This window comes from Parasteatoda tepidariorum, chromosome 1 (assembly GCF_043381705.1).
Source record: "Parasteatoda tepidariorum isolate YZ-2023 chromosome 1, CAS_Ptep_4.0, whole genome shotgun sequence".
Taxonomy (NCBI): domain Eukaryota; kingdom Metazoa; phylum Arthropoda; class Arachnida; order Araneae; family Theridiidae; genus Parasteatoda; species Parasteatoda tepidariorum.
The window spans coordinates 67,231,078-67,248,124 of record NC_092204.1 but is presented as its reverse complement, the minus strand read 5'-3'; the positions used below and the strand labels follow the sequence as shown (position 1 = coordinate 67,248,124).

Sequence of the window (17,047 nt, the reverse complement as noted above, 5' to 3'; positions counted from 1 at the left end):
ATAACTGCTCAAGTAAAGCGAGGATGTAATATGATCATCAAAATTATTCTAATTTTCTCCTTGAGTAATATAATTGGAAGAAAAATAATTATTTTTAATTATGTGTTTAAAATTTACCTTAATAATTTTGCAACATAAATTGTCTGGTGGGCTTTTTTTCTTTTAAATTATTTTTCTCAGAGTCACGTTATAACTTTTTTTCACGTCTAGTCTATGATTTTTGATATGTTGTTGCATATAAGCAGAATTAAAACCCCTAAATTCATAATTGAATTCCCTAGGTAGCTTGTATAATAGTGAATTTTTTTTAGTAATGAGTGTACTAAAGCAAATATTTTCTTTTTTGTTTTTGAATATGTGGTTTGATTAAGTATTTTAGCAAGTTAAACAGAAGGTTACATTTTCTAGGAAGCAGGACATAATTTTCATATTTGTATTTTTTAAGTTCTGAAGGACACAAGTCTAAATCTTGTAAGCCAACAAAGAAAAGAACAAAAAAAAACCTATCACCACTTACAATTTAAAAGTAATTATTAGCACCAATGGAATATAAAAAGTATCCGATAAGTGAGCTTGAATTGCAGAACAATCAGGAATTAAAGAGAATGCAATAAGCAGAGACATCTAGTATTACTTTAAAACATTATTTTAAAAAGAAAGGTTTAATAATACCTTTAGATTTCATTGACATGTTTTAGTTCAATAATTCTATTATATACAGTTTCATTATAAATATTGAAAAGTTATTGAATTGTGTGTTTTTCATTGAAATAATTTTAAAAAATATTTTACTAACGTTTTCTGAAAAAAAAAATTGAATTTTAGGTAATTGATCTGAAGTTAGATCAGCTTCCAGAAGGAGAGGAAGTATTGAGTATATTGCGACAAGAACAGGCTACTTTGAATCTATGGAATCAAATTGCAGTAAGTTTTAATTTTGAAATCAATCTTTTTTTATTTCATATTTTTCTGTATTAAAATTCTTTTAAGCAGCAAAACTACTAATATGTTTTAAAAATATTAAATGCACTTTTATGTAAATGACAGACTATGTTATGTGATATGTCTTTTATTTTTGAAATTAATGTCATATTAATACTTTATCAAAATTTTGATACAGAATAATTTTAGTTGTAACTAAGATTCCATTGCTTAATGAGCTCATAATTTGTAAGAATAGGAAGCTAAATAGCATGTCTGTAACACATACTGTATTTAGAGGCATTTCCACTAAAATTTAGTTTATTTAGTTATTGTGATTTATATTTTTTGTTCAAATCTTTTTAGCTTGAGTATTATCGACAAGGAAAAGTTCAAGATTTTGTGAAAATTCTTGATGTCTCTAGAACAGAAGCAAACATTGATTATCCTAATATGGAAAGAGATCAAATGGCTGCTTTGGATAAGTTAGCTGTTTATTATGCACAGCAAGGAAACAAAGAAAAAGATAGAGAGAAAAAGCGTGAGCTATTCACAAAAGCTACTCTTTTGTTCACTACTGCTGATAAAATCATCATGTATGATTTGGTAATAAAAATGTTTTTTTTTTTTATCTATACTGCTTTAAATTTTTTTAATGCCTAAATACAATTTTTTTTTGTTTTGGTAATGAAAGAATTTATGGTAGAATTGTGTGACAGTGTATATAAATTTTAAATTGCATTAAAAGATTTTGTTTTACTCATTCTTTATAATCTTCTTCTTATGTTATTATTTATGTCTCTTGCAGCCATTCTCTCTCATCAGAATTTTTTTTTTTTTTAGAAAATAATAAATTTTTCCTGTTATATACTCTTTTATAAACATAAATATATTGTAATTTTGAATTAATTGTAAATATATATGTGTATTAATTGTTAATAGTGTCATGTTAAATAAATATTTATCATAAAGAGTTGTATACAAGTATTTTAAAAGTTTTCTGTAATTTAGGAGAATAGTTACTTCATAATTAATGTTTTTTTTTTCTTTACCTTTGAAGATGTTTTTTCACAAAAATTATGATAAGCTTAAATTTTTCACAAAAATAAAATGTCTAAAATTTTTTTCTCAAAAATGGGTTTTAGGTTAAGAATTCTGTATTAGCCCTTGGGATAACCTCTTTTTTGTTAATCTCTTTTTTTGTGCATAAATAATTTTTCACATTTAGTTATTTTAAAATTCTACTCAAAGCATAGTGACTTGAAAACATATTATAATTTAAATTAACACAAATATTTTAAACTTGAAACTGATATGATGAATTCATGATTTGTATTGAAACCTCTGATATACAATTAAAAATCTTTTTTTTCTTTTCTAGATCTACATTTTTTTGTTCTTAAATTTTTTTTGAGGCAGTTAACAAGATTAAAATTACCTGTTTTTTAAAGTAAAATTCATATTGTCTTTTATTTCTATATTATATTTTAAATATTACTTTTATTGTACATTTAAAAAAAAAATATTTTTTGACTTTCTAGGAACATTTGTTGGGTAGAGCTTATCTTTGTTTGTTGGAAGGTGATAAAATGGACCAAGCTGATGCACAGTTTAATTTTGTTTTAAATCAAGTATACCTATTAAACATTCTTTATATTTTTGTCTTGTGTGGTTGTAAATATCTTTTAATTGTTTTTACTATTTTTTTTTTTTAGTCATTGAATAACATTCCATCTTTACTTGGAAAGGCATGTATTGCTTTCAACAAAAAAGATTATAGAGGTGCCTTGTCTCTTTACAAGAAGGCACTTAGGACCAAACCAAATTGCTTTGCAGGTGTACGGCTTGGAATGGGGCATTGTTTTTACAAAATGGGAAAACTAGACAAAGCAAGGTAAATATAAACTGTTTAAGCTTAATGAGAGTTGAAAAGTTAATTGAAAGACCATGCTAAGCGACATATTTTGTCAGCCATAAATATTTAACTATAGGATGGAACTGCAAATCTGGAATAACAAAAACTAACTAATATTAAACAGAAAGGCTTTAAACAACTAAAATTGAGTGTTATGTTTCAAAAAAATTATATTTTTTATAGAAAAATAGTGATTTAATTTTAAATTTCATTATTCTAGCTTATTATGAAATTACTACTTTTTCATTAACCAAAACATTATTAACTAATTAAAAACTTCAGTCGCTTCAAAAATATGTGAATAGGAAATAACAGTTGATATGTTTCAAGTGCTCAAAAACACTCATTTTCAAAACTTGCCAGAGCTGAAGCGAAAGTGATTTCAAATAATAAACAAAAGATTGCTAATAAAAATGGAAAAATAGCAACAAAACTGAAGAAGCCACAGTAGTTGTAAGAGAAAAATGGTGAAAAACAGAACAAGAAAACCCACAGTGGCTGAGAGAGGCAAATCAGGATAAAAGGCATTTCTATGTGTGATGGAGAGGTGGTAAAGAACTAATGTTGTTTACAGGGGATCAACATTCATATGAATAAAGTTATATTTCAAGGCACCAAAATAAGCTTGGGATTCCAGCAATGTGCAGCATTTGATGGTTTCTTGTTTTCTTGATAATGAATAAGTTTTTAATCTGGTAATATCTTATTGCTTCAGTTTTTTGGGATTATTTATTTAAAAGCATTTGTTATGTTGACAAATAAGTTTATCTCGATACATAAAGTCTGATAAATTCTGAAGTTCCAGGTAAGGACGATCCTAAATCTACCTTATAAAGAGCATTGTTATTTATTTTTGCAAGTCTTTAAAATTAGGACTTTAAATAAAAGATGTTTTGTAAATAGCTTTAGGATGTTTTTAAACTTTTCCCTTTTATTTTTCAAATTTACTGAAATTTTTCTCAAATACTAAGCGAGGGGTCTACAACCTTTTATGCAAGGATAAGTAACATTAATAATATCGCAGTTTGTCAAAGTTCCTATATTTAGTTTTTATGTTTCCAGCTGTTGAATTTTCCACTGAGCACTATTAATTATTCAAATGTCTTATTTCTTCTTTTTATATATTTTTGCAGGCTTGGCTTTGAGCGAGCTCTTAGTTTAGATCCACAATGTGTTGGTGCCCTTACTGGACTGGCTGTTCTTGAACTGAATTTAAAAACTTCTGATGCTATACGGAATGGAATTCAGATGTTATCTAAAGCATATACTATTGACCCCTCTAATCCAATGGTCTTAAATCATTTAGCAAATCATTTTTTTTTCAAAAAGGTTAGTTAATTTAATACATACTATTTCTTGTTTGAATGAATGGTGTTTCATTTGATTTTTTTAAAAATATTTTTATTCAGAGTTTCTCATTTTTAAAATGCTTATGAAATCTTCAAAATAGTACTGCTGTTAAAAAAATATACTGGAAATAATTTAATTATGTTTTATTAAAAATTTTTTGATTTTTTTTTATTAATCAATTTTGTTGGTAGGATAAGCCTATTATATGTATTTTTTATTTTTTTAGTTTGTTGTTTAAAATTATTATTATTTGCAAAAAAATGTGATTGCGATAGATTATTTTATGTGCAAATAAGTAACATTCATGATAGTTTTTACTGATAACAATTAAAATATATTTTAAAAGTAAGAAGTACATTACATGGTAATTATAAAAAAATTTGTACTTCCCTTGTCTGCATAATTTATTTTTCTACTTGTCTACTTTTAATTCATAATTTTATTCATAATTCATCTAATAAAAAAATAAAATAGAACTAGACACTTTGCCTTAAATGTTGTGCGATTATTAATTTTCACTCATAAAAATTTCAAGATGTAGCACCCAATGTAGGTGACGTAGGTAAGTCAAAGAATTGATAAATATTGGTATTGTAACTAGAAACAAAAAACTGAATTTTTAATCAGTTCTTGTATTGCATTTGGTTCTTTAAAATTTTTCATATGGCCTCGCTAGTAAAGCTTCACTGAATCTAAATTATTAACCTACATTGCTTATTTGTATTTTTTAAAAAATTTTTGCCATTAAACTTAATAAACATGAATTTTTCCTGTGTCTTGCAGGTTGCATAGCGTTTTTAAAAGGCGCTTAAAGGTGCTTATTTTCAATTTTCGTTTTTAAAAGCCCTTAAAGGTGCTTTTTTTCATTCGGTGTTTTTAAAAAGTGCTTAATTTTTCCTTTTTCAAAATGAGATTTTACCTTTACTATGTTGATTTTCTCTTCAAATTATGCAAAAGGACGCAGTTCACATTTTTCTATTCAACATTTTCATAATTGATTCAACCCCAATCTATTTCAGCGCATAGTCAGTCCATAGCGTATGAAGACGCCATTTGTTTTATATGATTCAAAATTTCATGATTTTTGACAATTGTCAAAAACAATGCCAAAGTTTTTTTTTGGCATGACGGTTAAAACAAGATAAAACAGTCGATTGTCAAAAATTTTCCAACTCGAATTTTCCTAAATATTATATTTTTTTAAAGTGCTTAAAAATATTTTTTGAGTGCTTAAAAGGTGCTTATTTTTTGTTGAATAATTTGGCTACGCACCCTGTCTTGGCATTGATGATAATATTTATTTAATCCTGAAAAAGCTGTCTGTGTATTTAACTTTATTTGCACTTTACCTGTTTTTTAACTTTTGCTTTTTTGTAAATTACGGCATACCTACTTTAAGATGGGTATTTGGTTCACCACATGCTTTATCCAAAGACAATGAAATAAAGAATGATCAGGTTAACATACTAACTGCTGGGAGTATGTATGTTTGCATTTCTGGAGGCCAGCTTAACTGTTCATTAACTGCACAATCCCATACGATGATGCAAATATTACTTTAAGGATAAGTACCTCACAGAGCAGAAGTAACATGACAAACATCAAAAGTCAACATAAAATAAGCATGATGGATGGAAGATAACAAAAATCAGCAGTTAGAAACAAACTTTTTGCAATAAACATTAGCTCTGAAATGCAAGTGACAGCTCTTTTTAAACTCTCACCTAATTTACATAATATTGATGCCAGCACACTCATTTTGATTAAACTAATCTATAATGATTAGGTCTAATTTAAACATCTATGCAAATTCCAAAACATGACCTAAAAAGTTGTGATATGATGCTGCATTCAGTAACCCCGCTCTGTAATGGCAGACCACACAGTCACCTGAATAGGTGTATACTAAACCCCCAGAATAAAGAAACAGGTGAATTTTGACGAATAATGTCCATTGATCAGCGCAATTGGAGTCATTGATCAAAAGAATATTGCAGCATTTGTGTTGATATAGTTTTGATTAATTCTCATATTTTATTTTTAAAAATTCACAATCTTTTATCATTCATTAGAAATGTTTTTTAATTGCTTTTAACAGGATTACAATAAAGTACAACATTTAGCTCTTCATGCTTTCCATAATACTGAGAACGAAGCTATGAGGGCTGAAAGCTGCTATCAGCTAGCTAGAGCATTCCATATTCAAAATGATTTTGACCAAGCTTTTCAGTATTATTATCAGGCCACACAGTTTGCATCACCTGCCTTTGTGTTACCTCAATATGGATTGGGTCAAATGTATATTCATCGTGGAGACCCTGAAAATGTAAGTATGAATAATTTTTATAATGATGTAGAAAATTTATAAATTATAAAAATTTATTAAATATTAAAAGTTTTAATTATTCGGATTAGCCATTATTAATCATTTATTTTCTTAAAATTTTCATAAAAATAAATGATGGCATATATTTTTATAAAAATAAATTATGGCATTGATTTATTTTGAAAAAATCGTGTTTATTTCATTTTATATTACAATTGAGCATGCGAGAGCATAGGACTGTCTTTGTTGCAGCTATTTGTAATACCTTTGTAACAACTTATCTTTTTTTCATTGAAAAACACCATATATTTATTTTGATTCATAGTATAACTTTCTTATAAATTTAACTCCAATTTAGAATTTTATAATTTTTGTTTCTAAATGGGGACATCAGAGATATCTGAAAAGAATGATCATTACTGTAATGTTTATATTCAAATATTTTGTTTAAAGTTCTGTACTCTTTAGAAACATTTTGCACCTTGTTTTTGTCAGAAAGTTTGTAGTCCAATTTTGCAAGATATAACAGTTTACTATGAAGAAAAATATTGAGAATAATATTTATTTCAAACTGATACAATAGAAGTCATTGTACAGTTCAAGTAAATAAACTAGAGGTAATCAACAATTGTGAAATTTAAAACGAAAAAAATTATCATATTAGCAATTGTAAATGTTTGAACCAAAGAATTCTGATTATTTTAAAAATATTAAATAAGAACACTTGAAATTTTTTCATTGTACAGTAGGGAACTGATTATCCGGAACGATCGGGACCATCGCTATTCCGGATAACTGATTTTTCCGGTTTTCTGAATCGCTACAAAAAGCCGTTTTTTTTAATTGTTAAACCCAACTAAAAAAAATAAAATTTGGAAATAATCTTAAAAAGAAGAAAAAACGAAGTAATACACTAATGATTATTTCCAAAATGATAGTAAGGTAAACATCTTTCCATAAAGAAAGAAAAATCCTAAGATCTTATGAGGAAAATTTTTTATTTTTAAAATGGCGGGAAAATTTATCGAATTTCGTTCCGGTTTTTTGGTTCCGGATAACGGGTTCTGTACTGTTCTATTAATAGTATTCTTAAAATTAGTTTTTATAACAGACATTTGAATTTTCCAATTCGGAGCTGCATCAAGTCTAGTTCTGAATTTATTTTTGGCTTTTGCATAAGTTGAAATTGAATAAAATAAGTTAAAGTGTTGTTTTCATTCAAAGAAAACAAAAAACAGAATTGTTATAAGCTTTAACGAAGGTTATAAGGGAAGCATATTTCTTTATTATTGAATTTATTACTTTTATGTTTTGTTACTATTGTTAAGAAATAATAATGTAATCTTTAATAAAAGCAAGCTTTTTGTAATTCATTCAGTACTTTGTTGTTACAGAAAATATACTTTTTAAAAATTTTATTAATTCTTTTTCTACAGACATTTTACGTAAATCATTTGATAAAAATAACCAATATGTTAAATAAATAATAGATTGTTGATTTGATATAAACAAAATTGCAGGTAATAAAAAATCATTACCAATTAAAAAAGATATATCGGAAATATTATGTGCCCTTAGTACATATTTTCAGTAAATTCGTTCATTAGTTCATTTTAAATCTTCATGTTATTTAATTTTTTGTTAACTATTATTGTATGAGTTTAATAATACTTTCTTAACAGGCTGCCCAATGTTTTGAAAAAGTTCTTAAAGCTCAGCCTGGAAATTATGAAACAATGAAAATTCTTGGTTCATTATATGCACATAGTCCTGATCAAGCAAAAAGAGACCAGGCTAAGGTAAATATTTTAATTAAAAAAATTGTTTGTCAATTTATATAGTTGATATTTTATTGAAACTATGAATTTTTTTATCAGAACACAATCTTATTCCCTCACTGCTTGAAATATTATGCTAACTAAGGCCTGCTAAAAATACCTGTTCATATTGTACACACAACCAGGTTATTTAAAAATACAGAATCCGGTTCTAAAATTAATTTTTTTAAATAATTTTTGCACTAATCAAGTATTTTTTTTAAATATTTAAATTTTGTGCTTTCTTTTTAAATGTGTTGTCATTTATTGCTTATTTTCAAAGATATCTCATTTGGTTTTCCCTGCCTTTTCAAAATTCTCCCCTAATAGTTTGTTTTTCAGTAGAAAGTGCCCTTTAAATTGTCTATTTTTCCTTATCCTCTTTTGAAAAATAAATTTCTCTATCAAAAATACCAACGTAAGATACATCAACCGTATGTTGCGCATCCTTTTAATATAGAAAAAAGTGTCTACTCTTTTATGCTACAACTTAATTAAATGTAAACAATTTTACTCTTTTTTTTGTTGCTGTGATTCATTTTGCAATTACTGTTTATTGATTAATTTAATATTAATAGTTTTCAAATTAAACTTATTTTTTAATTTGATTTCTTATAATTTTACAGAGGTTTAAGAAGTAATATAGTAATTCACTCATTAAGGTATAAATCCATAACACTCTTATTTTGCTTCTATTCTATTTTAATAAGTTTCAGCTTTGGAAGATTTTTATAAAGATTAAGAAAAGTAGTTTTTTTAAAATATCTATTATAAAGCAATTGCAAATGAAATGTTTTATTATAATAGTATCAGCCCATAATGAAGGTGTTCAAAAGGCTAAAATTTAAAATAACATCTTTTTTTACAAAAAAAAAATGAAGAATCAAAATAACTTTTTATTAAATTTTGAAATTTGTAAAGATAGCTAGCATACTTTATTTTTTAAAACAAATTTTAAATTTTTTTAAATTGTGATTGCAGGAAATATTTTTATTTATTCTTCATTTATTTATTTTTTGTAAGGCTCTTTTAAAAAAAGTAACTGAACAGTTTGATGATGATGTAGAAGCCTGGATTGAATTAGCACAAATATTGGAACAGTCAGATATTCAAGGAGCTCTTTCAGCTTATGGTACAGCTACTGTTATTCTCAAAGATCAAGTTGAAGCAGATGTCCCTCCTGAGATTTTAAATAATGTTGGAGCACTTCATTACAGACTTGGAAATCTTCCTGAAGCTAAGGTTAGGATTTTCTTTTATTTGATGTTACATAGAAGATGAGTGGCTCTTTTTTTAAAGGTTTTAATGGAGTTTGTTTCGTTCTTAGAAGTTTTATGAAGCCTCTTTGGAGCGTTCCCGTAATGATGCCCAACATGATGAACACTACTACAGTTCCATCTCTGTTACTACTAGTTATAATCTTGCTCGACTTTACGAGTCTTTCAGCCAGTTTGATAAAGCTGAGCGATTGTACAAGAGCATTTTGAGAGAACATCCTAACTATGTCGATTGTGAGTATCTAATTTATTTAATTGTGATAGATACAGAAACAATGTATCTTTTATGTTCTTTTCATTCTAGTAAATGTTTTTAGTTTTTTTTTTTGTTAAATTATATTGCTTTATTTATAAAATATAGATAATCAATTTTATATTATTTCATTGATAAGGTGACTTTAAAACACCATAATTCTCTTAGAAGTTTCTTTCGCAAGTTTAAAAAATTTAAAAATACTAGGTGACTAGAGAGACTGAAGTATTTTTGTGCTTTTTATTAAAGGAAAAGTGTATTGCTCATTTTGTTTTCATATTTAATGTTAAGTCTATTTTTTTTGTTGTCTTATATCTAAAAGTGTCAGAACTGTGTTGCCCGCAATTTTACCAATCTTTTGTAGAACCTTTTGAGCGTTAAAACTTTGTTAAAAAAATTAGTTATTGTAGGATAGAATTAGAGATTTTTTTTTTTTTAAATCTCAGTAGTAGATTGCAATGTACATTGTTGAATTGTATACGCTATTATTGTAGTGTTATACACTTTTGCTAATTCTCAGCATATAAAAAAAAATCATGTTCAGTCACAAATATATTAAAAAGTATTTGCCTTTTGTCTTTTTCTATTTGGTTGAAAGATGGTTATCATCTCAAAAATTATATTCTTGTATTTTACAGATATTTTTTCAAATAATTTAAGCACCGAACAAAACTAAGTTATGTTAATACATGTTTAAGTTTTATTAAAAAAGTTTAAATAAGTTTAAAAAAAACACTACAGGATATGAAATCTGTCAAATAATAAAAAGAAGCACATTTTAAAATTTTCGAAGCTGTCTTGTGTATTTTGTTTTTGAATTTCATGTTTTTCTTATGGAGTTAATAATTATGACAATTAATGAGATGTATGGTATTAGTTTGATTTAATATAAATATTAAATGAAGTACCTGTATCAATATTGCAACTTATACTATAATATTGCAATTCATATAATTTTTCTTATAATAGGTTACTTGAGATTAGGTTGTATGGCACGTGATCGAGGACAGATTTATGAAGCTTCTGATTGGTTTAAAGAAGCTCTGCAAGTTAATCAGGTATCTTTTCTTTTTAGTTTACCTCTTTTAAAATATATTCAGCTTTAAAAATAGATGTAAAACTTTTCTTAAGGCTTTTTTACTAAAAACTCAAAAAATAGATTGTAATTTATTTGTTATATATACTTAAAGAAGAAAAGAAAATAGCTTACTTTCTTTAAAAAAAATCATTAGGGCTAAATAAATCTTATAAAAGTTTAACTCCGTTTTTTATGTGTCAATAGTTGACTAATTGCACTGTGTCATTTTTTTTCATAGAACCATCCTGATGCATGGTCCTTAATAGGAAATTTGCATATTGCAAAACAGGAATGGAATCCTGGTCAGAGAAAATTTGAGCGTATTTTGAACACTACTCCTCAAGACACTTATTCTTCGATAGCCATTGCAAATATATGGCTCCAAACATTGCATCAGCCAAGTAGGGACAAAGAAAAAGAAAAAAGACATCAAGATAGAGCACTAAATATGTATACAGGTGTTCTTAAAATTGATCCAAGAAATATTTGGGCTGCTAATGGCATTGGTAAGATAAATTTTTAATTGTCTTTTCAAGTTAAATAAAGATTTTTACTTAGAGGTGTTGTATCCTTTGTGCTCAACTCCCCTCCCCCCTAATTTATATATGCTGTCTTTTACAAGAGTCACAATGCTAATAAGTTAAATGTTTTTAAGATACTATACTGTATATCCTTTAAAATAAGAAATCACTTACTTATTCTAAAAATGTGATGTGGCACCTCAAAAAAAAAAATAAAATAAAATAAATGGATAAAAAGAAGATAAAAATGAATAATAATACAATTAAAAACACACAGATTTTGTTGCATTTTTACATAAAAGTTAGATATTTTTCATATGTATAAGTAGGTGTACAGAACATCTTGTTCATTTCATTCATCAACGTTATTTTCCCTTACAATCAATATCTATTTGAAATCAATATTGCACAAAAGACAATTGTAAGTACAGTTTAATTTAATGATATTTGCACTATGATTAAAGTTCCACTGAAATTGAATTAAAAAATTATGGGGGAAAGAAAAAACATATAAAAATTAATATAATACAATTATTTTCCTTCAAAACATTGTTTTACTTGATATTATTATGCTTGGAATAGTTAGTTTGATTATTTATTAACATGAATTAGTACTTTCAAAATCTTGCCAAGTCAGTTTTCGCTCGGATGTCTTAGATTCAATCTCTTAATTGTTCCAAAAAGTTTTCTTGTCTACATGTTTTAGAATTGCTCACACACATTTTACCTACTCTCATCTTATTCAAATGAAAAAGTATATAAAATTCATGATAAGTAAATAAATTTTTTAATTAAATAAGTAAAAAACATGATAAGTAAATAAAATTTTTTAAGCTAAAAATCTTTGTTTTTATATGTCTTTTAATGTTTTATCCTGTTTTATTTAAATGGTTAAATACAGTTATAAACTTTACAAAGTATATAATTGTCTAAGACTGCATCAGTGATTCGAAAACTGTTTTTAACTTGCATTTAAAACAAATAATCTTTTAAAATTTATATAGTGGTTCAACTTTTGAGGATAGTAAAATTTGTTCCCAGTTTATTAATGCTTACGTTTCATATTGTAATTAAAATATCCATATTCCAACTCTACTACCTTCACAATGATGTGTATTTTATGCTAACTAGCTTTTGGGCTACAGAAGAAAACTTTTTAATCTACCTAATATTAGGTTCTAATTAAGGAGCCATAGAAAATTCTTCGTTTGGAATTGGGTCAAAACGAGATCTTAATAGAATAAATTAAAATTCGGCATTTGATTGCATTCATGGCTTGTAACTTCAGTTAAAAGCTAGAAATTGCTACTTACTTTTTGTTACTTTTTAAAAGGTGCTGTGCTTGCTCATAAAGGATACATTACTGAAGCAAGAGATTGTTTTGCTCAAGTAAGGGAAGCAACTGCAGATTTTTGTGATGTATGGTTGAATATCGCTCATATTTATGTTGAGCAACGTCAGTATGTTGCTGCCATTCAAATGGTAAAGTATTATTTTAAAACAAATTATTTATTTCTTCTTATTTTTGGGAATTATATGTAGTTCAGTAGTAAAAAATCTTCATTTAATGCGGTATTTTTTTATTACAGTATGAAAATTGTCTGAAAAAATTCTTCAAGCACTATAATGTTGAAATCCTTATGTATTTAGCGCGAGCTCATTATCGTTGTGGAAAGCTTGCTGAGTGCAAGCAAATACTTTTGAAGGTATTTTTTTAATACTATTTATATTTCAAATCATTAATTCAGTTAAATTTTGCCTTTTCTTCTTGCAATTAATTAAAGGCACTTTTTAAAAAAATAAATTTATAAATTTTAACTTTTATAAATTCATTTAAAAAAGTTTCAAATGCTTTAAAAAAAAGAAGCAAAAAACTTGTAACCTTATAAATAAGCTATATGTGGGATGTTCTTCATTCATTGTCTATAACATTCTTGCCCAAAATTAGTTCACAATAATGTAGTTAATAATAATAATAGTGTAGCCCAGTAATTTTTTAAAATATGAATAAGTAGTACAATAAGAATAAGTAGTGAGTAGTATGAATAAGTAGTGGATTATATCCAATTAATACTGGCTTTGAAATTTTAAGCCTATTGGCCCTATCTTTTGTAATCATTTTAATAAGTATTAATTTCTTTAAAAAAAAAACTTTTGATGATTTTAATGTATAGTTGAAATTAATAAAGATTTTTAAGATGTTGACAATGCTGTCTAACCCCATAATCTTTTTTATGTTTAGATCACAATGACCACTTTTTCAACAAGATTTTGAAAATCAATGTCTAGTTTATATAAAATGAAATAAAGTCCTTTTTGTTGAATTTAAAGTTTGATTTTTTATAGAATATTTACTGGCAATTACAAGTGTTTATTTCTGTTGTTAACATACTTGTGTAGGTGTTTTTATAAGCAGACCAAAATTAAACAGAATTACAATCAATTAATTTTGCCCTTAATAATTTGACTTCAAAGCATGGAGTTTTCTACTTTTTTATTTTCAACCACTTGAGACTTCTCTTAACTTCATCTATGCATCTCTCCATGTGCTCCAATTATCGGTATCTTTTTTTATATTATATAGTTTATTGTAATCATATTATCAATTTCTTTAAATATTTTGTTGGATTTCATGGTTGAATTGTTTCTGTCATCATCCTCTCTGATAATTTAAAATTTTTTTTCTCTAGATTTTCCTTTCATAAATAATCTTTTCGTGTTTTTGGGTTGAAGTCCACGTCTCTGACCCACTCACAGATCAGAAATTAGGAGACTTTAGTATCATTTCCCATGTTATATCTTATTAACTTCTGTAGTACAGAAGAACTCTGACTGAGTGTAGTAAGCCTTGACTTGATTTCTGGCATCATTTCAGTCAAAATTGAACCCAAGTACTAAAATTTTGCAATCGTATTATCTTTATTTCTTCATTTACCTTAATTTTAGTATGTGTATTAGTTTCTTTGCAATCTGTAATAACATTTTTATTCTTTCTTAAATTAATTTCCAAAAAAAAAAAGAGTTTGTAAAATTAACAACTAATTATCTATACAATTCTATTATTTAAAATGTTACTTTAATTTCCAGTCATTCAGATTTTAGATTAGATAATTTGATGCCAATTTCAACTAAGGCAATTGTTTATTTTTATTTTTACATTTTAAATGTGATTATCATTAATTTTTTTCCTTCATAATGTATAGGCTCGTCGTGTTGCACCTCATGATACTGTAATTTTATACAATATTGCTTTGGTATTGCAAAAGTTGGCTACGCAAACTCTTAAAGATGAAAAGAGCAATCTGAAAACTGTACTTTCTGCTGTGCATGAACTTGATTTAGCTCAGAGGTAAGCTAAATTGATAAATAAAAAAATTCTTAATTAAATTCATTTATTATATTATTATTATAAAATCTATTAAATAATCACCATTTTTTTCTCCTCTTAATTTTGTTAATACGAACCTGACTGATATTTAAAAATTTGCTGAAAAATGCAATAAATAGTTGGTAATATTGAAAAATTTTATTTTTATTAAACATTTTGTTTAAATGTTAAAATTAAATGATTAAAGTGCTGTTTACAACTGTAATATGATATTGAGTTAAATTTATTCTCAAAGATTTACTGTGCTTAAATATTCAACTAATCATAAACAAAATCTGAATATAATAGTTAAACAAAACGAAAGTAGGCTTATTGACAATTTTTAAATATGGTTAATAAGCCAAATGCATGATGATTAAAAATTTCTTCTCTAAATCTATGAGTTGAAAAACCATTAAAATAAACATGGCATAAATAAACTACCATTGAAAATNTTTTATTCTAAATGACGTAATTCGAAGCTTTTTCCAAAATGCGAGAAATTCGCGAATTTCTCGCGGTAATAATTTTTTGATGCGAGAAAGGAAAAAAATATGCGAGATTCTCGCGTTCTCGCGCTGTAGTGAAAACACTGTGTTTATTAATGTAATCCCATAATGAATTCCATATTAAGGCACATGAAAGCAAAAAAAAGGTGTGTTCTTGAATAAAATGGAATCCATGAAATAATTTTTAAATTATAAGTTGCTCTATGGTTATCTTCTTTTTTTGTATCAAATTGAATAAATTTATTTCTAACTTATCTTTGAATATAGTTTAACATACACACATATATAAATCTTTTCTGTTAGGTTTTCGTGGCGAGTCTATCTTTTAGGACCGTAATATCGGAAATTAGCTTCTTTATAATTTTAATCCATCCAAATTTTATTTGCAGTTGATTTTATACTTTATTGATTTATCTTTATCTTGATTATATAATTATTGATTTATCTATAATTATTTATTAAGAAAGTAGACTAAAAATAACTATTTATGAACTATACATGGAGCAGAAGCACTTGCAGGCCAGTTCATCACTACATTTTCAAAAGACAAGTGTGTTCTTTTTTCACAAGCTGCATATAGTTATTATTTTCTTTCATGTTATGTGATCCATATTATCCAGACTTCTATGTTAACACCGCAGGAAGTAATCATAAGACCGGAAGTAAAATTTCAAAATATTTAATAAATTTAATAGGATTTTGGCTTCATAAAGACATTTTAGTGCAGCATGGATTTATTTTATAAATAATGATTACATTTCAGACTAATTAACTAAAATTTCTACGCAAACTGATTATACGACTGTGAAAGAGATTATTGAATGTTCTCATCTGTTAAAGAAGGACTAAACTAAAATTAAAATGTAATTCTTTTTAAGGTCTAGTATTCAGATCCATCAATTCTACTTAACTATTGTTTTAGATGTGACATATATATTATTTTTTAGTATTTTAATGACTGACTATTTTCTTTTTCTCTAAAAAAAAGTTTTGAACTACAAGTTTAATGTACATTTTTTTGTTATGAGTATTTACTATGAAATAATTTTGTTAATTAAGTAAAATCTTTAAATAAATTGCTTGGTATTTTTATTATTGCTGTGTAAGTGGGAATCTTCATTAAACAAGAACTAGTAGATCATATTATTTATGATTTTAATTACAGTTACAAGAATTTGAGGAATGTATTATGATTTATCATACTGATTGCTCATGTTCAATATAATTTGACCATAATTTGAGGATTTCAATATCTCTTTAAATAAATACAGTGGGTCATTTTGTGTTTGAATTTTGTACCCTCTTTTATTTGTTTTATTTTCTAGTGATTTGTTTCTAATCTATTAAAATTTATTTTAGATACTTCAGTTACCTCAGTATTAATGGTGATAGAATGAAATACGATTTAGCTCAAGCTTCAGCAGAGGCTAGGTAAAAAATGCACTTTAAAATATTTTTTTTTCAAATGTGTGAGAATGGAACATTATATAGGGTTTTGTGTAATCATTAGCAAATAATTATTACTATTTTGAGGAGGGAAATTTTTGCCAATTTCTTTTTTCTTTTTTTTACTTTGCAACTAATCTGAGTTAAACAGAACCTTTTCATCTTTTTTACATTTTTTTGCAGCTGATTTGTTTGAATGCAAATTTTGCCTTTGTTTGATTGTGAATTTTGCCTAAAGAGTTTTCATTTGTTTAAAAGATAAATTAG

At 26.1% G+C, this 17,047-nt stretch overlaps 1 protein-coding gene across 5 annotated transcripts in view; it reads left to right on the top strand.

Moving 5' to 3' along the window:
• The window catches only part of LOC107456634 (RNA polymerase-associated protein Ctr9), a 42,393-nt gene that overhangs the window by 2,431 nt on the left and 22,915 nt on the right, over window positions 1–17,047 (top strand). For all 5 annotated transcript variants that reach the window (XM_071181627.1, XM_071181622.1, XM_071181625.1 and 2 more), the window contains exons 2-16: window positions 826–924; window positions 1,288–1,527; window positions 2,463–2,552; window positions 2,637–2,815; window positions 3,970–4,165; window positions 6,285–6,512; window positions 8,195–8,311; window positions 9,353–9,571; window positions 9,657–9,840; window positions 10,829–10,917; window positions 11,176–11,443; window positions 12,792–12,940; window positions 13,048–13,164; window positions 14,662–14,807; window positions 16,694–16,765. In XM_071181627.1, the coding sequence (XP_071037728.1) occupies window positions 826–924; window positions 1,288–1,527; window positions 2,463–2,552; window positions 2,637–2,815; window positions 3,970–4,165; window positions 6,285–6,512; window positions 8,195–8,311; window positions 9,353–9,571; window positions 9,657–9,840; window positions 10,829–10,917; window positions 11,176–11,443; window positions 12,792–12,940; window positions 13,048–13,164; window positions 14,662–14,807; window positions 16,694–16,765 (2,393 nt within the window). The remainder of the gene's footprint in view (window positions 1–825; window positions 925–1,287; window positions 1,528–2,462; window positions 2,553–2,636; window positions 2,816–3,969; window positions 4,166–6,284; window positions 6,513–8,194; window positions 8,312–9,352; window positions 9,572–9,656; window positions 9,841–10,828; window positions 10,918–11,175; window positions 11,444–12,791; window positions 12,941–13,047; window positions 13,165–14,661; window positions 14,808–16,693; window positions 16,766–17,047) is intronic.